Source organism: Lepus europaeus, chromosome 22, assembly GCF_033115175.1.
Source record: "Lepus europaeus isolate LE1 chromosome 22, mLepTim1.pri, whole genome shotgun sequence".
Classification (NCBI taxonomy): domain Eukaryota; kingdom Metazoa; phylum Chordata; class Mammalia; order Lagomorpha; family Leporidae; genus Lepus; species Lepus europaeus.
Genome location: NC_084848.1, coordinates 39,841,521 through 39,863,326, shown reverse-complemented (window position 1 = coordinate 39,863,326; position 21,806 = coordinate 39,841,521). Strand labels below are relative to the sequence as shown.

At 41.6% G+C, this 21,806-nt stretch overlaps 1 protein-coding gene and 1 pseudogene across 1 annotated transcript in view; both read left to right on the top strand.

The window, feature by feature from the left end:
• The window catches only part of KCNH5 (potassium voltage-gated channel subfamily H member 5), a 362,743-nt gene that overhangs the window by 51,912 nt on the left and 289,025 nt on the right, over window positions 1–21,806 (top strand). Inside the window, exons 4-5 of the mRNA XM_062181546.1 lie at window positions 4,257–4,385; window positions 19,164–19,279. Of these exons, the coding sequence (XP_062037530.1) occupies window positions 4,257–4,385; window positions 19,164–19,279 (245 nt within the window). The remainder of the gene's footprint in view (window positions 1–4,256; window positions 4,386–19,163; window positions 19,280–21,806) is intronic.
• Window positions 4,892–8,536, top strand: LOC133751681 (nucleoporin SEH1-like; annotated as a pseudogene).

The following is a 21,806-nucleotide window of genomic DNA, read 5'->3' as shown; positions in this document are numbered from 1 at the left end:
AGTAAAACTAATAAAAAACAAAACAAAAAGATCCCCCAAATGTCTGTCACACAAGACCTATTGTTAAAGATTCTCTATCAGAATTTGGAGGGGAAAAAAATGAGCAAACAGAAAAACCAACCATCAGGTTCCCTTTCCAGTTTGGGTTTTTTTGCATAATCACATTGCCTTTCCCTCCTCCCTTGTTCATCCTCTTTCTCTCTTTTAATGAACAACAATTTAATAAGACAGCTCAGTTATTTTAGTATTAATCATAAGTGGTCACAACATCTCTTATTATCTTCAGTGGAAATTGATAGTTACCAATCTTTTCATCTTTGAGAAATATTCTAGTTTCAACAGAGGACATTTGGTTCACATTCAGTGCCTGTTGGTTCTTGTGCAATGTAATTTATCATCTATGTTTTCCTCAAACATTTGTTCTCTATGGAATATTTGGAGTTAAAATTAGATTTCCTTTTTTATTAATAGACTAGCAAAGGGATAAAACAACTGTAGGCATTGCTTCAGAACAGTGCACTTGACAATGGGTACATTTGTCTGCAGTGATTTTACCTAAGGAACGACTTATCATCTTTCATTTTAGAATCGAGGCCAAAGGGCTATTTGTTTGCAGTCATAGCCACATGTCTGTTGGCTTGTCATCTAGAAAACAATCCATTCTGAATACCGGCTCCCTCTTCTTCACAAGGAAAGGCAGGTTGTAAGTGCTGAGTCTTTCTCACCAAGTCCAAAAAGATCTTGATAAACTGTGAGGAGAGCTGCATCACAAAAACTCCTTTTCCATATGGTTTTCTTTTTTTAAGATTTATTTATTTATTTGGCAGAGTTACAGAAAGGCAGAGGCAGAGAGAGAGAGAGAGAGAGAGAGAGAAAAGAGAGGTCTCCATCCACCCAAGCCATAGCAGAGAGAGCTGGATCGGAAGTGGAGTAGCCAGGACTTGAACCAGCGCCCATATGGGATGCTGTCACTGCAGGTGGTGGCTTTACCTGCTACACCACAGCGCCAGCCCCGAATTCACTACTTTTAGGAGTCTGCTTTTTTGCCTTATAGGAATAGATTGGTCTTGTTACCTGAGCTTTGCTCTGGACTGTCCTGTTCTTTGCAGTTCTGTCCAGTTGGCTGTCTGCATATGTACAGGTGTTTGCTTGTGGCTCATAAAGTTTTCCCATAACACTGTGGATTAAAACTCATGTCTACTCTATGTGTACTATTTACGTTGATTTTGCTTTTGTTTTCTGTTTTAATATAAAGGTTAGGTATTACTTGTGTCTTAGAACAGAGTTCTACTATATAAAAGCAGCTTTAAAATCTTATAAATTAGTTTGCTGAAGGTTTTTTGAGCATTTTCTGAAAAAGTATATTCTCATGACTTTAAAAAACATCACTTGAAGAGTCAGCACTGTGGTGTAGCAGGAAAAACCGCTGCCTGCCGTGCTGGCATCCCATATGGGTGCCGGTTTGAGTCCCGGCTGCTCCACTTCTGATACAGCTCTCTGCTATGGCCTGGGAAGGCAGTGAAAGATGGCCCAAGTCCTTGGGTCCCTGCACCCATGTGTGAGATCCAGAAGAAGCTCCTGGCTCCTGGCTTCGAATTGGCCCAGCTCCAGCTGTTGTGGCCATTTAGGAAGACCTCTCTCTCTCTCCGTCTCTCTCTCTGCAATTCCGCCTTTCAAATATATAAATAAATCTATAAAATAAATTTTTTTTAAAAAAAGCATGATGAGAGAGAGAGAGAGAGAGAGAGAGAGAGAGAGACCCTGGTTTACTCCCTCATATGACTGCAATGACTGGGGCTGGGCTAATGCCAAATGCTAGAGTCTGGAACCCAACACAGGTCCCCTACGTGGGCGGCAGGAACCAGAGCCATCACCACTGCCTCCCAGGGTCTGCATTAGCAGGAACCTGGAGTCTATAGCCAGAGCCAAGACTGAAAATCAGGTACTCTGACATGTGACATATTAACAACTAAACCAATGCCTGCTCCCTTGTGACTTTTTATTGTTGGAAAAATTCATGTCTGTAGAGAATTATTTAGAAAATACCTGAATGCCAGGTCCTCCCAACCCCTGCATGAATTAATTGGGTTAAACACCATTTTGCAGATGGGGGAATTGAGGTATCTGATTCAATATGTGTCACAGTTGACATTTTAGTTGGTGGCCTCTTTTCTTTAGATCCAATATTCTGAATAGTAGGGGACTCTGTCTACAGTGGGGAAGGAGATGGCAGCTCTGGATGACTATTTTCACTGGCTCCTTTTTGATACACCAAGACAGCAGTGTGAGAGCTGGGCTACCCCCCACCATCAATGCCAGGGCACTGCTCTGGGTTTCTGGTGACAGCAGCTCTGTCTACCCAACCCCCAGACTCCCTATGTCCCTGAGACCCAAATCCAGACCAGGAAGGAAATTTCACCATCTGCTTGATAAGTATGCAGCCTACTTGGGCAGATCTGGTGCTGTGACTTGAAAACTTGTAAAAAAAAAAAAAAAAAGGAAATCTGCTTTGATATTTGAAAGCGTCTTTAGTGACAGCCCTGACTCTCCCAGAATTTGAAAAGTCACTGTTTTCATAGGAGGGCATGAAATGGAACACTGTCTCTTTCTGTTCCAATTTCTAGCAGACCTTGGAAAATGGCTTGTTTTTAATGCACCTTTTCTCTTTGTGTCTGATCCCACTGCCTCCGGCTCACTGTGTTGGAGCAGCCCTGGACTGCACCCATGATCGTCTGGGTCTGGTGATTTGTAGAACTGTGCACATCACTCAGGGCTCCTAGACACGCTGTGTAAAATAAGAAACAGAAGACCAAGGGCATGCCTCTGTGGGAGATGCTGTGATTGGCTTTGAGGTCCCTGTCTTATCCTGCAATCCTTTTGGAAAGGGCTGTGTCCTTCCGTGGCCCCTCTGGGGTGGCAAAGGACGGGGCTTGTCAAAGCTGAATGTTCCCATGGACATCTCTATCTAGTTCTCTGACCTCTTGAACCTGGGTGTTAAACCACCTCATCTTTTCTAAAGGACAAATCCCATTTGTGGTGGCACTAGGTGATATTTCTTTTTTAAGCCACGGTTATGGTTAGGGAGTTGCTTCTTAATTGGTTTTCTTTGGCAGCCAGGAAGAGTCCACAGCTCTCACTGACACACTTTCAACAACTGCCTATTTTACTCCCCAAGTCTTAGACCTGAAAAACAAACAAACAAACCAACAAAAACAAACCAATAAACAGCAACAACAACCTTTGTCTTTCAAATGGACTATTTGGAGAGGCTTTTCTGGCTCAGAGAAAACACAGAAAATGTGTCTTTTGATTCCGATGGGACAGTCCTTCTCTGTCTTATCATTTAATGGATACTTATTCTCTTGATAGTATTTCTTGTGCTTTCACATATTTATTATTTGAATATGCCAGGTCCTGGCTGCTCCAAATATTAAGACTTGAATGCACTGAAACCCTCTCTTCTCTGGAGTCTGTAGTATCCATTCTTTGAAGCGTGTGCCAAGAGCCTAGCTTCATGCCTTGAGGTGGGGGGGAGGAAGCAGTGGTTCTTGAAACTGCCTGAGACTCGAGGACTGTGAGCCTCTCTCTCTCTCTCTCTCTCTCTCTCTCTCTCTCTTTTTCCTGAATAGTTTCAGGTATACAGCAGGCCTCACATGCGGTTGATGTCCCCCTTCTCTCTCACTCTGAGTTGGGGACGTAGTCAAAGCTGTAGGACCAGCATACAGGTTTGATGTTCCTCCAAGAGGGCTGTTTCTCAGAGCATCAGGTACTGCTGTTTCAGCGAATGGGAAACACTAGTCACAGTGACACAGGACGAGCGATGCATGTGGGAATGATCATACTTGGGGAGATTATCCAAAGGGACGCAGTGAACGCAACAGTGGCTTAGGGACCCAGACCTAAAGGTGATGTTGGCATGACTTAAGAGGCAAGACTGTCACTGTGTTCCTGCCTTATGAAATAGCCCTCCATTTCATTTTTTACATTTTTTGGTTAAAACGCATATTTATTGCAGATGAACAATTTTGACTTTTTTTGGTTAAAAGTACATCTATTGCATTTGAACAATTACTGGTTGATACAAAATTAAAGGTTTTTTTAAAAAAATTTCTTTTTGCAGCAACTAAAAGAGGGTTGTTTTGTTTCTGCTTCCTGGCATACGGGTTGAAGGAAGGGAAAGGCGAGAGGAGAAACATTTGCTGTGGCCATGTCACACTCCATTGTTCTTTTTTTCTCTTTCTTACTCTCTGTTACAGGAACCCCTGTTTGGTTTTATATGCAAATTGCACCAATAAGAAATGAACATGAAAAAGTGGTATTGTTCCTGTGCACTTTCAAGGACATTACATTGTTCAAACAGCCAATAGAGGATGATTCAACAAAAGGTAATTTTCTAAAAAATTACTACACTTAAGAATTAGGCTGTGATTTCAAAATCTTCTTATTCTTAGCAAATTCCACTAGTTGGACTGAAAACCAAAACTGCATTACATGACCCTTGTCTTGATTCCTATTCACATGAGTAACTGCCCAGAATTAGTTCTATTCAAACATATTACTGGAATGGAAATTATGTGGTTGTCAAAGCTGCAATAATAGTTGATTAATTTAAGTTATAATAGAAAGAGTTGGGATAGGACATAAAGAAGAAGTTTCAGAACGCATCACTAATTTAGAATCAATATAGTCGGAGTCTCAGCACCCTGGCTCATGGTGATCTTTAGAACCAAGAGTGGGTGTCACCTGTGGCCTGGTTTGGGTACAGTTCTACTAGAGCCTAGTTGATGAGTTCATTGTGTTTGGTTGAGTTGTTTAGAGTTGTGTTAGTTGACTTTTCTACATTACTTTTCAGCTCTTATTTATTCAGTTGTTTGTGGATTTTCTTGGGGGGATGTTGCTAAATTATGTAAGTGGAATTTTGGCATCAGAGGAGTGGCTGGAAAATGTGAACCTCCTGTCTGGAGTCTCATTAACTTGTAGTATCCAGAAAGAGAGCTGTAGAAACCTACCGTCAGTGGCATCTGCTCTTACTTCTATTCCTTTGTAATTTATTGCCAGTGTCGTCTCTTCAATTATGTTTAAATTAGAAGCTGGTGTCCTATAATGAAAAATTTCAAGTGCCCTTAGAAGTAGATTTTATAAAATGTTATTTTTAATAATCTCTTAGGAGACTTAAAATGAAATGTCTTCCTCTTTGCATTTGGCAAGCATTGCCCTTACATCTTTTAGAAAACCTGGCACAGAGGCTTTCATCCTTTCAATTGTAATCATAATTATAGAAAAAATTACTTTGAGTGTATTCCTAGCATATGAATTCACATATAGAATAGCGTATCTGCTCAATTTCTAGTTCACGTCAAATTGCAAGAGCATAAAGGCTATCTAAAGTATGACACAGAACAATTCATTTGTAAATAGTTACTAAAATGTGGTGTGTATTAAGTCATCTCCTGAATGAGTGAATAAAGTATTCAGTTTTAGATGCTGCCTATTTTCTTGCCTTTACACCTAGCCCTAGTATGTGGAAAATTTAGGATAATCCCATATAGTATTTTTTTTATAGAATAGTTCTCGGCCGGCGCCGCGGCTCAATAGGCTAATCCTCCGCCTTGCGGCACCGGCACATCGGGTTCTAGTCCCAGTCGGGGTGCCGGTTCTGCCCGGTTGCTCCTCTTCCAGGCCAGCTCTCTGCTGTGGCCCGGGAAGGCAGTGGAGGATGGCCCAAGTGCTTGGGCCCTGCACCCGCATGGGAGACCAGGAGAAGCACCTGGCTCCTGGCTTCAGATCAGTGTGGTGCGCCGGCCGCAGCGGCCATTGGAGGGTGAACCAATGGCAAAGGAAGACCTTTCTCTCTGTCTCTCTCTCACTGTCCACTCTGCCTGTCAAAAAAAAAAAAAAAAAAAAAAAGAATAGTTCTCTAATCGTGTTTAGATTTAAGACTTATTCATGAGGCTTCAGCAGCCAGAGAAGCCGTAGTCTTCTCAGTCTCACACAGAGCATTCTGCAGTTTGGGCAAATTCTGGCCCAAAGAACGCACTTTGGCAAATTTAAAAGAATAGAAATTGTGAAAAAAAAAAAAAGTATGTTGTCACACCATGAAGGAATTAAGCCAGAAATCAGTGACAGGACGATATGTGGAAAAATCCCCAACTCTTTGGGATTAAGCAACACACTTTTTTTTTTTTTTTAAGAAAACTTTTATTTAATAAATATAAATCTACCAAGTATAACTTTTGTTTTTTTTATTTTTTTTATTTTTTTACTTTTTGACAGGCATAGTGGACAGTGAGAGAGAGACAGAGAGAAAGGTCTTCCTTTGCCGTTGGTTCACCCTCCAATGGCCGCTGCGGCCGGCTCATCGTGCTGATCCGAAGGCAGGAGCCAGGTGCTTCTCCTGGTCTCCCATGGGGTGCAGGGCCCAAGCACTTGGGCCATCCTCCACTGCCTTCCCGGGCCACAGCAGAGAGCTGGCCTGGAAGAGGGGCAACCGGGACAGGATCGGTGCCCCGACCGGGACTAGAACCCGGTGTGCCAGCGCCGCAAGGCGGAGGATTAGCCTAGTGAGCCGTGGCGCCGGCCAAAGTATAACTTTTGGATTATAGCAATTCCCACCCATAACCACCCTCCCACCTGCAAACCATCCCATCTTCTATTCCCTCTCCCATCCCATTCTTCATTAAGATTCACTTTCTTTTTTTTTTTTTTTTTTTTTGACAGGCAGAGTGGACAGTAGAGGGAGACAGAGAGAAAGGTCTTCCTTTGCCATTGGTTCACACTCCAATGGCCGCTGCGGTAGGTGCGCTGCGGCCGGCACACCGCGCTGATCCGATGGCAGGAGCCAGGTGCTTTTCCTGGTCTCCCATGGGGTGCAGGACCCAAGGACCTGGGCCATCCTCCACTGCACTCCCTGGCCACAGCAGAGAGCTGGCCTGGAAGAGGGGCAACCGGGACAGGGATCGGTGCCCCGACCGGGACTAGAACCCCTTGTGCTGGCGCCGCAAGGCGGAGGATTAGCCTAGTGAGCCGTGGCGCCGGCAAGATTCACTTTCAATTATCTTTATATATAGAAGATCAACTTAGTATATACTAAGTAAAGATTTCAACAGTTTGCGCCCACACAGACACACAAAGTGAAAAGTATTGTTTGAAGACTAGTTTTACCGTTAATTCGCATAGTACAACACATTAAGAACAGAGATTCTACATGGGGAGTAAGTGCACAGTGACTCCTATTAGCAACACACTTATAAATAACCCAGAAGCAGCCTGCAAGCGAATGAGAAGGGCGGGGTCCCAGCAAGCCTTGCACCACAGCTGTGGCTGGGGGTGTCCGGTGGAAGTGCCTGTGGTGGCAGCCATGTCTGCGGCCGCAAGGATCTCACCTTGATGGCTCTGTCGAGTTCAGTGGCCAGGGGATGGTGACCTGCTCCCGCAACTAGAGCAAGGTCAGAGATAAAAGTGGAGGTGAGGAGTGGCATTGTACCACTAGCAGGAAGACACAGAGTGGAGCTGCGTGGATGTGACCTGTGCCCGTCCTGAGTTTGCACAGGCTTTGGCTTCTTGTTCTTTGCAGCTGCTGCGTGAGTGTAGGCAAATGGTAAACTGTGAGAACAGAGTCCCTGGGTTCAGAGGACAGCTCTAGTGGATAGCAGCACTTCTGATGTGAAGTTTGCTCCCAAGTGTACGGTCTTAATGTAAGCAACTTGTTCAGCAGATGGTGCAGTGAGGAGATGGGAGGGCCCCAGATGTTAGGAGTCTCGACCAGTGGTCCCTGCAGCGGGAGATCTCACAGAAACTAAGCTGTAGTTGTAACCCTTGGAACCCTTCAAGCTAGGCTGTAGTTGTATCTCTTGGAACTCTTCAGGCTAAGCTGTAGTTGTATCTCTTGGAGCCCTTCAAGCTAGGCTGTAGTTGTATCTCTTGGAACCTTTCAAGCTAAGCTGTATTTGTATCTCTTTAACTCTTCAAGCTCTTCTGCTCCTTCTCCCATGTAGCTGTAGGAAGTGATGACAGTAATCCAAGTGCAGCGGCCAAAGCTCAGATTTTTGAATATAATGAAAATACCAGGAAATATGCAAAAGCTGAAAGTGTCATGACACTCACTGATCCAGTACTTGATATTGCATTTGCTCCAGACTTGGGGAGATCTTTCCATATTCCAGCAATAGCAGCCAAAGACGTGAGGATTTTTACACTAAAACCTTTGAGGAAAGAACTTACCTCATGTGGTGCGCCAACAAAATTTTATATCTATATAGTGGCTCAGTTTGATATCCACAATTCTCTCAGGTCTGGTGTGTGAGCTGGAATATAGCAGGAACAGTGCTAGCATCTTCAGGAGATGTGGCTGTGTGTGATTGTGGAAAGCTGATAGTATGGATATGGACAATTGGAAGTGCACTGGTATTTTGAAAGGTAATCGGAGCCCAGTCAATTGGAGTTCGCAGCAGGAAAACATAAATCCTTTCCTAGGTTCAGATATTCCAAATCTTCAAAATTCATTAAATGGACTTGTGCTGGCAGAAAGCACAGATGAGGACAAGCTAACTGGAGTGACTTTGCTGTTTTATCGCTTGTTACGAGCATACAAGAATGGAAAGCAAATGTCTTTTCCCCTCCCCAGTGCCATTTGACCCCTTGCAAGATACACCAGCAGCCTGTGGACGACTAAACACAGCCCAAAAGGCCTTTAAACATGCAGTGGGTATCAGTTATTTTTCTTAACTAGTTAGTTTATTGACACTACTTGAAGCTTTTGAGATATAGAGAGGCTTTTTGTTGAGACATTGTCACCAAAACAGTTTTTTTGAAATGTTCTTGAAACTTAACTTGGGCTTAAAAATTAGAAGAATTACTATCCTTCTAAATAGTGGGGAGGAGGGAAAATACCATTATACTCCCTTTGGAGAATGTAGGCACTTTTCTTTTGTTCTCTAAAGCAGCAAAAATGATGAATTTGTATAATATTAATTTGAAGATTGAATAATTATCTTTCATAAAGGTACAAAGACAAACAAAAAACATAAAGATACAAAAAAATTAGAAAACTATTCTGAACTAAATGAAATTTATCAAATTTGTGGGGTGCAAGCAGTATTTGCAGCAAGATATATATCACGAAAGGCATGCATTAGAAAAGAAGAAAGATATAAAATCAATAACTCAAGCTTCCCACATTAGGAAACTAGACAAAGAAGAGCAGCTTAAAGCAAAACTAGCTGAAGACAAGAAATAATAAGCCTCAGAGCAGAAATCAATGAAATAGATAACAGAACAACCTTAGAGAAAATCTCCAAAATTGCATGTTGGTTCTTTGACAAAGATCGTTAGCTAATAAACTTCTAATGAGGTTAACTAAGAAAAAAGGGGAATTCACAAATCAGCAATATCAGGAGTTAAACAAGACCCATGACTACTCACCCAGTGGACATTAAAAAAATGTAGTGAAGGAGTGCTATGGACAACTCCTCAGCCACCATTAATAACTTAAATGAGATGGTCCAATTCTTGAAACACTCAAACTTCCAAAACTCACACAAGGGGAAAAGATACCTTCAATAGCCCTGTACCTACTTAAAAATAATCAGTGATTAATAATCTTCCCAAACCAAGAAAAGACCATAGACAGATGGCTTCATCAGTAAATTCTAACATTTAGGGAAGAAATAATACCAGGTTACCAAATCTCTTCTAGAAAACAGAAGTATAAGGAATTCTCCTAATTCCTATGTGACTAGCACTACCCTCATACCAAAACCAGAAAAAGGCATTAGAAGAAAGGAAAACTAGAGAGCCAATTTTTTTTCACACATATGCATATTTGATACAAAATCTTCAATAAAAATAGAAGTCAACAATGCATGAAAAGATTTTCACATGATAGCCAAGTGGTATCTATTCCATATGTTCAAGGTTGGTTCAGTATTTAAAAACCAGACACTGTCATCTGCCACATCAGTGGGTAAATGAAGAAAAGTCACATGATCATATCAATTGGACTTGCAAAGGAATTTCATAAAATCCAACACACATTCTTGCTAAAAGCACTCTTGGTAGAGTAAGAATAAATGGGAACTTCTTCCATTTGCTAAGGAACATTTATGAAAAACTTAAAGGCTAACAGTGGACTTTATTTTAAAGTGGTGTATTTTGAAGTAAAAGGTCAATCATTGATGTTTGATTTGAAATCTAATGTATTCTTCAAGTGAAATTTTCTTTGGTTTGTATGTGAATTTGAACAAAACTGAATAAAAAGATTTCTGTGTCGCAGTAGGTGAGCGTACTTCAAAAAGTTCATGTAAATGGAATTGAATGATAAACAGTGCAAAAATTTAAAAAAAAACCCTATATAGTTTTTTCGCAGTACAAATTTACCATGAATTTTTTGAAGATTTCTTCTTGTATCAATATCAAATTTTTTTTTGCACCAAAATAAACCTTCAAAATAACTTCTTTCTTCCATGAACTTTTGGAAATCTGCTCATATAAATTTGTGTATTCATATTACATAAATATTGTCTCTCTGAGTTTTTTAGTGCATTCATGCACAGTTGAAGCTGGCCAAGAAAAGGACGTGAGTTTCTCACAGTTTTGACCTGATTAACCTTAATGGTGGTGCCGCCAACTACACACCTATTTATGGAAACTGAAAGTTGGCAGTGGTTTTCAATGAGGTTGGGGAAAGGGTGCAGATATTGAAGGTCTCGCTGAAATTAGTGCTCTGCCATTGACCTTCCCCCACCTCCATCTCTCTGCATCTCCACATCACAGTCTCAGAACTCATTGTGAGGCACAGTCTCTTTTGAATGAATAATTCACTTCTACAAAAGAAACATACTTCAATAAGCTTCAGACAATTCAGACCACTTGATTTTTAAACTATGGGTTTATGATACATGTAAATTAGAATTTAAAGAGGAAATCAGACCCTATTGTATAAATCATTAGAATAAAATGTCTGTTCTTAGTGCCAGAAATTGTAGAGGAAGAGCTTATGTTAGGCAGACTTTTATTTTCAGAGACCTGCATACCTTCCGAATGTGCAACAGATTACTGAAAATGTAATGCAAAATGTAACTGTGAATGGTGTGTTTGAGCTAGTTTCTATTATTCATGTGAACTGTACATTTAACATGAAAAATTCAAAAGAAATGAAATATTTATGTCATTAAGACATCATCCTACTGTATCTTTGAAGCCAGCACTAAAGGAAAGTGTGTTTTGAAATCTTGACACAATAATATGTCTTTCAACATTTTAAGCAAGTAAAGGGGGGCGTGGAACATTTAGGAAATAACTGATGGGCCTTCATGATAATATCATAATATCAGTCGATTTGGATCTGGAGCCCTGAATATGAAGACAGCAGGCTTGCTTTTGATTCAGCCTTGGGCACGAGATTTACTTAACAGAAACCTATACATGACTCTGAAAAGAATATTTTATTCCCCTTGTCTTGCACTTATCTATTTTCCTCTCACTTGAAAATGCTAATTAAGCACATAGTAGGTTGCAGGTGCTATTCTAGGTCCTGGAGGTACGAAGTTCCTTCTGTCACAGTCCAATGGGGAGACGGGCAACCAAGTCAATCTGTAATGGACGCTTTCCTCAAGCTGCCCCTGTCTTCTCAGTTTTCAGCTGAACAAGGATGGGAAAGCTGTGAGGATGTTTGGAGGGTGTGAGAAGTAGCCATGACCTGGTTCTGTAGGAGAGTCGAACTGGGAGTAGAAAAGGAACGTACGACGGGCTTGTTGGGCAGCACGAGGGCCCACCCGAGGCTGCTGGCCCTGAGTTTCACTGGTGTCGGACATGCTTCCATGTTTTACTCCACCCATGTTCAGTCAATGGCTGTAAATGCGGAAATGGATGAAAAGCCAAGATGAGAAGAATGGTGTGTGTGTGTGTGTGTGGGGGGGGGCTCAGGTATCAGGGAGTTGAGGAAATTTGCAAGTGGAGAATCTTTGTAAAATTTTGAAGAAGTACTTAGATGATAAATACAGACAGTATACAGAAAATAGTATTTTAAGATTCAGGGAAAAAAAAATGAGGGCAAAACCTCAATGAAATTCCAGTTCAAGGGCTTTTTGCCATCTTAACGTGACAGTGGGATAGTCCTTAGAACAATGGCCCAAATTCTTTGAGCATTTGCCTGAACTGGCCAAAATGGACATCAGTTTGCTTTAACTTGTATGGGTTCTTCCACTAAGAAGCTCAGATATATCTTTTGAACACTTGACCACGTAGATGATTTCTGAATTTTCCTCCTTTTAAAAAATGTTTATGATATTTATTTGAGAAGCAACAAAGAAACTCCCATATTATACTGATTCATTTCCCAGATGTCTGCAGTAGGCTGTGCTGGGAGCCAACAACTCAGTGTTGGTCTCTCATGTCTGTTGCAAGGACCCAACTAGTCGACCATCACTATTGCCTCCCCAAAGTGCCCATTAGCAGGAAGCTGTTACCAGAAGCAAAGCTGGACCACAAAGCAGGGCACTCCTGTATGGAATGTGGGTATCTTCACCTCTAAGATAAGTGCCTGCCCCCGAATTTTCTCTCTGTTTCTGAAATGCTGCCTGTAACAAGGAGGCAGCCGCCAATTTGAGTGCACCTCTGCTTTCATAATGAATCCCAAATTCATCCAATTTCTTGTGGAATTTAATATTTTGTCTTTAAACTGCATAGCGATGAGTGATGTCATCAACGCCTTTGAATTCTACTATGATGGATGGTAGCAAAAACCACTGAAGGGGAAGGAAACTAACTTGGCAGAGCAGTTGGTATTTTCCAGTAACTTTGTATTCATTGTTTTACATCCCTATAAAAATTAGTCTTATCTCCTGTGACTGTCAAAGATCCAGACACTCAGTGTCTGACTGATTTCAGATCCCAAGTCCTCGGGATTGCACGTTCCATTCTGCCTCATCCTTTCCAGTGGGTGTTCAGTAATGGGGTTTGGCCTCTGTAAGCCCCTGCCCTCTGTTCTTCTGTAGAAATGGAATCCAGGTTGAAAATGCTGCCCTTATGACAGAATGGTACTGCTTTGAACCGAAGAAATGTTCTGATAATCACTCAAGGGAGCAACGTGTTACTGTTATTTTTTTGTTCCTGGTATTGAGGTCTTAGAACAGTTGCGTAGATCATCAATCAATGTTTTCTGATACATTATTGCTATGCATGCAGCCAAGAAATCCATTCTGTTGATTATCCACATGGTTCTAGAAAGGATGGCCTGAATCTCTGCCCATTTATACTGTACAGACTCCAGAACTGCCAAGATAATTACAGTGTGAACCATCCTGTGCCAAATAGTTATGGCACCTTCTTGCCAAAAAAATCCTGTGGAATAAAAATAACAACAAAACTAGTGTCCTCCTTCTTAAGGGAGCCAGTGATTTTCTTTAGAGAGGAAGCAGATGAAATATGAGTAATTATACCATGTAGTTGCTTTGGATAAGAGCATAATTGTTTACCTAAGCTTTTTTCTTATGGATTAGAATCTTGTGTTGCAGTCTGGTAGATTGATTTAACTGCCTCTTTGACTTCCTTTCATTTTTTAGATGAGGCAATCCATGACAGAGAGGTTAATTGCAACCCAATAGAGCTAAACTAATGTTTTATTAAGAAGGAGTTGGCATCCTGAGCTTTTAGGAGAATGAATGTTCTCATCACAGGATGAGCAACTTACTGAGCAAGTATTAGACTCTTCATATTCAGCTGTCTGTTCACATTACCCCACATCGACCACATCTAAGTAACATCAGCACAGTGTGCTGAATAATCATTCACACGGGTTAGGGCTCTGTAAAGGTGAGATCAGTAAATGTATCACTGGGAAAAGTTAGAACTGCTGATGCGTCCTTTTTCTCTGACCTCGACAGTGTGGCTGCTCAGCTCTTTCAAAGTTGCACTGAACATTGAGGGTTGGTGAGAGATCAAATGAGCTAATTTAGCCAATAACAGGCCATTCCAGACATGTTCAAGAGCACAGAGGGATAGGCATAAAAAAATTACTGTGGCATGGTTAGCGAGAGTGAAATCTACAAATTAATGTGCATGAGTGGAACACACAGGTGGTCGAGGAGGAGCAAATACTTCTCTGCGATTATGAGGTGCAGGCAGGAGCCAGGTTGATGTAGAGATGTGGGGTGGTGGAAGGCCGAGGAGGGAAGTTGAAGGCCGTTGTGTTTCTTGTGGCTTCTGTTTCACTCGCTAAAGAGTTTGGAAAGGTGTGTGCTGAGAGTGAGGAGAGAGGAGTTGTACAGATGTCTCGAGAAACAAACATGTTAACGTTCAGAACCCGGGACTGCAAGGCGGCCCTGGCCAGAGACAAATAAAAAGATTACTGAGCAGCTCAGGGAGCTCGTCTCTGGGCGCTCCCATCGATTTAAAGGTGAAATAAAATATTCCTTGGCTTTGCATGGGTTCTTCATCTTCTAGGGCATTTTGATAACAAAACTCATAAATAATTACTCAATTTGAGAACTCTCTTGGCTTTGATTTCTCTAGGGAGAAAAAAAAAAAACTTTCCTTGTCTTTCTTCCTAAATTCCTTTCTTCTGGTTTGTCTGAGCCAGTTCCACATTTGGTATCATCCTCCTCCACCCCCTCCTTTTTTTTCTGCTAGCAGTTCCCCAGTGTCTCTCTGAAGGCAGGGTTATAATTCTCAACACTTCCAGCATTACTTTCCCTGCTCTCCACTGCCACACCATTTCTAACTTCTCCAATTCAAAGCCCTCTGTCACGCCATGAGTGATGCTAACAGCTGCTAAAAGCTGAGCAAATTTCCTTGTGTTCTGATTTTGATTGTGTATACTACAGATGTTGTTTTTTTTCCCCCTAAGTTCCTAACTCATGTCTTCATTCATGCAACAGAAATGTATCTAATACTCCACTATGTGCCAGTCATAGTACTAGCCATTCAGGAATAGCAAGAATGAGATTGAACACCTAAAATTCATGTCATGCATCATTTTCATCTATGTTTAAGTCATCTAACTCCTAATGTGCTGATTGAAAACACTTTCAGAATGATTCATGAACATCACCTTTCTCTTTCAATTTGTTTCTGTTGTTTAATCAATGATAGTCCTGTTTTTACGCAAGAAGAAAAATGTGTATGTTTTCTTTTCAGTGCTTAAATGTTTTTCTTCCTTTAGAACACTAGAAAAAGGTAAAGGGATGGAGTATTCCTTGGTCATACTGATTTCTTATGTAAAACAAGGTGTGCACATACACAGGTACAGTTGAATAAGCTCTTTTGTGCATTCAATTTAGGAACTCCTGCCTCCTCACTAGGAAACCCAGTAGCTTGTGCTCACAGGGCTGCAGATAGAAGAGCAGAGAGCCACAGTAGGCTTTCCTTGTCCTATTTCTCCTCCATCACACATTTAACTTCCCTGCGTGATGCTATGGAATGAGAGAACATGTGCCATTTGGTGCTTGTATTCTTCCAAGCATCATTGAACTTATTCAATATCTTCTTTTTTGTATGTTTTTCAAAATTTTTTGGGTGAACTTTACACAAAGGAATGAAATAATCTTCTTTTGTAGTCTGACTGAGGTGTGTGAAGGGGTACAATGTCACCTGTCTTAAAATATGAACTTGAGTAAGTCAAAGACTGACCTGGATACTACTAAAAATAGTCTCTGAGATTATAATATTCAGTTGATGTAAGGAATAAAACTAATTACCAGGTAATATTTCAGTACACTATGGCTGATACAGTTACTGTCATCTGAAGACAACCTCGTTCCCTTTACCCCCCAAACCAAACCAAACCCAAGCTCAATGATAATAAAAAAAAGAAGCTTACTTCTAAATATGATTTTAAAGTGACAAATAAACATATGTTTTTTTAAGTTGATGTATGGCCTGTTTTATATATGGCCATGTATCAATTGCTGATCTGTACAGTGTTAATGAGAGTGACTGTTATTTTAATCAACAGCTATATCAGTGTTGTTCATCTGCATGAGGTGTGTGTCCTGTGGTTTGAATGTGCAGAGGAGGGTACTTCTCTTTTATGGATGGGTCAAAGGAAAATCTGGAAAGAGATAATGCTTTAACAGAGTCTGACGTTAAAGTGAGTTAGCCAGATAGATTGGGGAGGAAAAGGATATTGAACCAGGAGATTGAGTATAACCTATAAAAACATGGAAACAAGGAATGTTGTAGGGTATGCAAAGATTTCCTGGTAGATTAAGTTTTAACTTGAATTTATCCTTAATTTAATGTGGAATTGGTTTTGGTAAGGCTGCAATACAGAGAGTGTGTGAGAAAGTGGCAGGAGATGGATGCAAAACAAGTCTTTGGGGGTCAGAAACCACATGACCTACATACCAAAATATACCAGCCTACTGTTATCCTGGAGGCCTTTGGGTTGTTGTTAAAAAGGTTGAAATAGACGATGGGTATAGTCAGATTATGCTTTAAAAAGAGCATCGTCAGTGGATGTGGTCTTTAGAATGCTGCAATCTCAAGTGAAAAATGATGTATTGTCTGATATTATAGGATTGGAGTGAGAAGCTTCGATTTGAGAGACATTTATTGATAAGCCATAATCTATAAAGCTTGGAAGTGATTGGATATGTGATTGGATATATATGAAATCATGAAAGAGGGGTAGTGAATTTCAAGTTTCTGATTTGGGCAGTTGGAAATATCATGAGCCTTTTCTCTAAGACCAAGTGCAGTGTTAGGGGTGGGCAGGAAAAAGATGATGATGACATCAATTTTGGACATGTTGAATGCTTATAGAAATATTAGTAAGAAGTGGCCAGTGCGGCGCCGTGGCTTAACAGGCTAATCCTCTGCCTTGCGGCGCTGGCACACCGGGTTCTAGTCCTGGTTGGGGTGCCGGATTCTATCCTGGTTGCCCCTCTTCCTGGCCAGCTCTCTGCTATGGCCCAGGAAGGCAGTGGAGGATGGCCCAAGTGCTTGGGCCCTGCACCTGCATGGGAGACCAAGGAGAAGCACCTGGCTCCTGCCTTCATATCAGCACGATGAGCCGGCCGCAGTGGCCATTGGAGGGTGAACCAATGGCAAAAAGGATGACCTTTCTCTCTGTCTCTCTCTCTCACTATCCACTCTGCCTGTCAAAAAAAAAAAAAAAAAAAAAAAAAAAAAAAAAGAAGTGGCCAGTGGTTAAGTAACACATGGGTGTGGAGCTCAGAAGAAAAGTGTAGGTAAAGATAAAGATTACAGTTGGGATTTTTGTGTTGATGTTGAGTTTTAAGTGTGAGTCGCTGGGCGTCATGGCTCAACAGACTAATCCTCTGCTTGCGGTGCCGGCACCCAGGGTTCTGGTCCCGGTCAGGGCGCCAGATTCTGTCCAGGTTGCTCCTCTTCCAGTCCAGCTCTCTGCTGTGGCCCGGGAGGGCAGTGGAGGATGGCCCAAGTGCTTGGGCCCTGCACCCACATGGGAGACCAGGAGAAGCACCTGGCTCCTGGCTTCGGATCAGCACGGTGAGCAGGCCGCAGCAGCCATTGGAGGGTGAACCAATGGTAAAGGAAGACCTTTCTCTCTCTCTCTTTCTCTCTCTCTCTCACTGTCCACTCTGCCTGTCAAAAAAAAAAATAAATAAATAAAAAGTGTGAGTCGCTGGTGTACCTGGTATTTCTCTTCTCCAGCACATTGCACAGGGTAATCCCTAGGGTTGAAAACAATTCCTGATGCCTGAGATGTTTTGTTTTAGTCACTGGGATAAAGTCGATTGATGAGGAAGAAATAAGGACCAGTTTGCCTTCTTCTCCTACTTCAGTTATTGAATACATAGAGGAAGCTGATTTGGCGGGGGACACAGAGCTTAGATGAAGTTAGAATTAGATTGAAGAGTAGTAGGAAAGAATGATTTGACCAGCGTCATGGCTGGCATATTTCCAGGATTTATTCCTTTCTATTTCATCACACGGTCTGACATTTAATCATTTGCATTAGAGTTACTTTTTTTGTACCATGAGGAGTTTTTCATTTTTAAGAAATTGTTTGTGACTACCCTAGCAAGAGATAATGCTGGAAAAGTTATGAAATAGTTTTAATGAGATCTCTAATGGATTAGAGCTTCTGAGATATCCAGATAAAGTATAATTTGGATGGGACCAGAGTGTGGTTGGTTTTATTCTGTTTACTCACATCTCATTGAAATTTCTTTGAAATCAATGATTTTAATAATGACAATTTGAGGTCCTAGAAAAAAATTTCTTTTCCTTTAAATTTACATTTAATTTCTTCAGGCATTACTGCTCTCCCAGAAAACATTTTCAAGAATTCCATGTATGCCAAAAACAGTTTTTAGATCTCACTGTAGTTGCTAATGAAAGAGAAATATTTTGCTGTGTTCTAAGGAAGATGGAAGTATGTGATATGAACCATAATATGTGAGATTTGTTGAAACTGTGCTTTATTCTGTTAGGTATACATATCTTCACATAAACACAGTCGCCTATTTTTATTAGGGCAATGCTAGCTGCTATAACAAACTCCCAACTTTCCACGGTTTAAACAATGGGAGCATATTTCTTGCTCATAAAACAGTTTAGAAAAATGATCCTGGCTGGCAAATGGCTCTCTTCCATGCAGTGAATCAGGGCCTTTGCCACCTCTTGTGGGCCTTGTTATTTGCATGCAGCTGGTAGAAGACTCAAGAAACTGTAAGTCATGCTTTCTTCTTAAGTTGTGGCATGAAAGTGATACACATCACTTCTGCTTGATTCTACTTGTAAAAACTAGGGTTATGGACTACAGCTAGATGCAAGGAATGCTGGGACATGTATTCCTGGCTTGGCAGCTCTTTTCCAGGAAGAAACCCATGCAATGCAGTGGAAAGCACAGCATTTTGTAAACAGTTGGCTGGCTCTGCTACAGGCGACTGTATAAACATAGGAGCAGAGCACAAAAGTCACACATAAAAATTGCTCTTTATTTTTATAGCCACACTTCAAATACGATGTCTTTGTTGAGGTAAAATGCTTTAGATGAAAATTTTGCATTTATTCTGAATGTTAGGTGTTTGCTGAGATATTTTGCATATTAACAAGAATATTGGCTAACATAATATTTCATTATGTAGGTTTGCTGAGATATTTTGTGTATTAGCAAGAATGTTTGCTACCATGTTTCATTATGTATGAAAAACTCAGGCTTTTTTTCTGTTATTTTTAAGGTTGGACAAAATTTGCCCGATTGACACGGGCTTTGACAAATAGTCGGAGTGTTTTGCAGCAGCTCACGCCAATGAATAAAACAGAGGTGGTCCACAAGCATTCAAGATTAGCTGAAGTAAGTCTAAGACTAACTTTGCTTCCTGCAGTGGTGGTGTTGCACATTCCATTCCAAAATTGATTCAATATAGATATTTATGGCTGTTAATTATAAATAATTAGCTAGAAATGAATTGTTCCCCTGTAGAAATATAGAAATCCCCAACATTTCTTTTTATTCTGTCTACCTTTTGAAACGGGCATGTGGTGATTGGTATCCCAGGTGGCATGTGTACAGTGTGAAGTTTCAAATGAGATGGGGGGAGTTTGTCCACTCCTTCATTTGGGTATGTAGCAAACACTGAGACTTTGCTCTGTGCTTAGCACTGTGCAGTGGATGGTACGGTGGGCAAGAAGTGGGCTCTGTCCTCAAGGAGCTAAAGATACAGCAGAGGGAACTGAGGGTAGAATCTGAGAGGTACAGGGATGGGTACGGTGGGACAACATGCCAGTGTGCTCACCCAGGCCTGGGCCTCCAGGGAAGGCTGCCTGTGAGAGGATCTTGCAGGAACAATCTAAAGGCTACGTAAGTACAGAAGGGCTGGAAGTCATTCCCATCAGGGAGTCCGCACGTGCAAGGATCCAGAGAGGAGTTCAACTTCAGTGTGGTTGAGTCAGATGGAGACAGAAGGCTGGGGTGGTGGATGGTGGGATGCTGGTGGTGGTTGTCTAGCGTGCTGGGAAGATGACGTGATGAAATTTGGGCCTCAGAAAAGCCCCTAAAGTAGACTGGTTCCAGTTGGTTTCTTTTGAAATCCCATGATTTTAATCTTATTTTCAAAAATTATACTTTATTTATTTGAAAGACAGAATGAGAAACGAGAGCCAGAGAGAACGAGATCATCCATTTGCTGGTTCACTCCTCAGATGGCCACAGTGGCATGAGCTGGGCCAAGCCAAAGTTTGGAGCCCTGAACTCCATCCTGACTCCCATGTAGGTGGCAGGAATCCAAGTACTTGGGCTGTCTTCTTCTGCTTTCCCGGGTGCATTAGTGTTGGAAGCAGAGCAGCCAGGACTTGAATTGGTGCTCTGATATGGGATAGCACTGTTGCAGGTGGCGGCTTACCTCACTGTGCCACAATGATGGCCCCTTATTTGATGTGTTGAAAAGCTTCATTTTAACGTAGTTTTTGCTAAATTGCCAAAGGCAGGCAATGGGAACATGCAGCCTGTGGGCTGTATAAGGCCTGTGAAATCATTAGATCTGGACCTGCCAAGGCAACCTCAGGCAGGCCTTGAAATTAATATATAGTGGGCTAGTGGTTTTTTCTTTTTTTAAAGTCAGTTATTTTGTGTCACCTTCAAGTGATTTTATAAATATCCAAATGACCCTTGGCAAAAATAGTTTCCCCACCCCTGGTCAATAGAATCCAAGGCACAAAATGATTAAAATTCCTTTCTTGACCTAGTGGTTCTGTGGAGACTGCATCGGCAGAGAAGCCAGTATAGGCCTGGCAGCAAGTTAGCAACTATAGCCTGAAGCAAGGTAGTGATGGCTCAAGTGGACAGGTTGCAGACTCCAAGATGGGATCAGCAGATTTATTTTCATTAAGGGGGAGGGGAAGATGGAGAGAAGAAAAGAGGAGAAGAGAGAAGAGGGAAAAAGAGAAAGAGAAACTTGAACTTGAGAGCTCTCCTAACTGCCTGGGCAGTGGCCTGGGCTAGGCCAGGTGGAAGCTGGATGCTGAGAACCCATATGGGTGGCAGGGTCCCGAATACCTGAGCCATCACGGGCTACCTCCTGTCTGCACTGGCAGGAAGCAGGAATGGGGAGCTGAGGGAAGCTGGGACTTGAACTCTGGCACTCCAGTATGAGGACGTGGCACTTGGTGTCCTAATGGGCATCTTAGGCCCTAGGCCAAACACCCTCCTCAGCATGTTCATGGTAGGCCACAGTTGTGTGTACAATAAAGAGATGAGTCAAGGACAGTTCTGTCGTATTTGGGTAGGAAAATGACAGCTACAGTCACAGGAAAGGAAGGTTTGTGGGCATTGATCATGAATTCAGTTTTGGACATTTTTTTTTCCAAGTGCCTGATAGGAAATCCAAGTGGAGGTGCCTGCGTGGCAGTAGGATTTATGGGTCTGGCACCCAGAGGGACGTTTGGGTTTTGATATCACCCCCACGGATGTGGCTGTCAAAGTCAGGATGAGGCAATGCACACCTCAGAGAGTGTGCCAAGACCAGAGAAATGGCACGAGACTGGAAATCCAGAGCGACATTTCCTAACTTGTTTGTTAAACGTTAAATATGGTTTAGAAGGGGTTAGGAAATGAGTTGTGTTCCCTGAATTTGGAAGGCTCTGGAGGTTTTTTTAGAGCAGAGCTAACAAAGATGCTTGTTACGGTTTTCTGCTCTACATAGCACTGTTAGCTTGGGGAAATATTAAGTCTTTGATGTACAGACATGTTTTCAAAAAGCAAAAGAAGACATTAGCATAACTAAATATTAAGTCATAATAATGCAATATTTTTTAAAGATGATATGCAATTAGCACAAGACTGAATGCAGCCAGTTAGGTATGACTTCCTTTTCCAATCATAC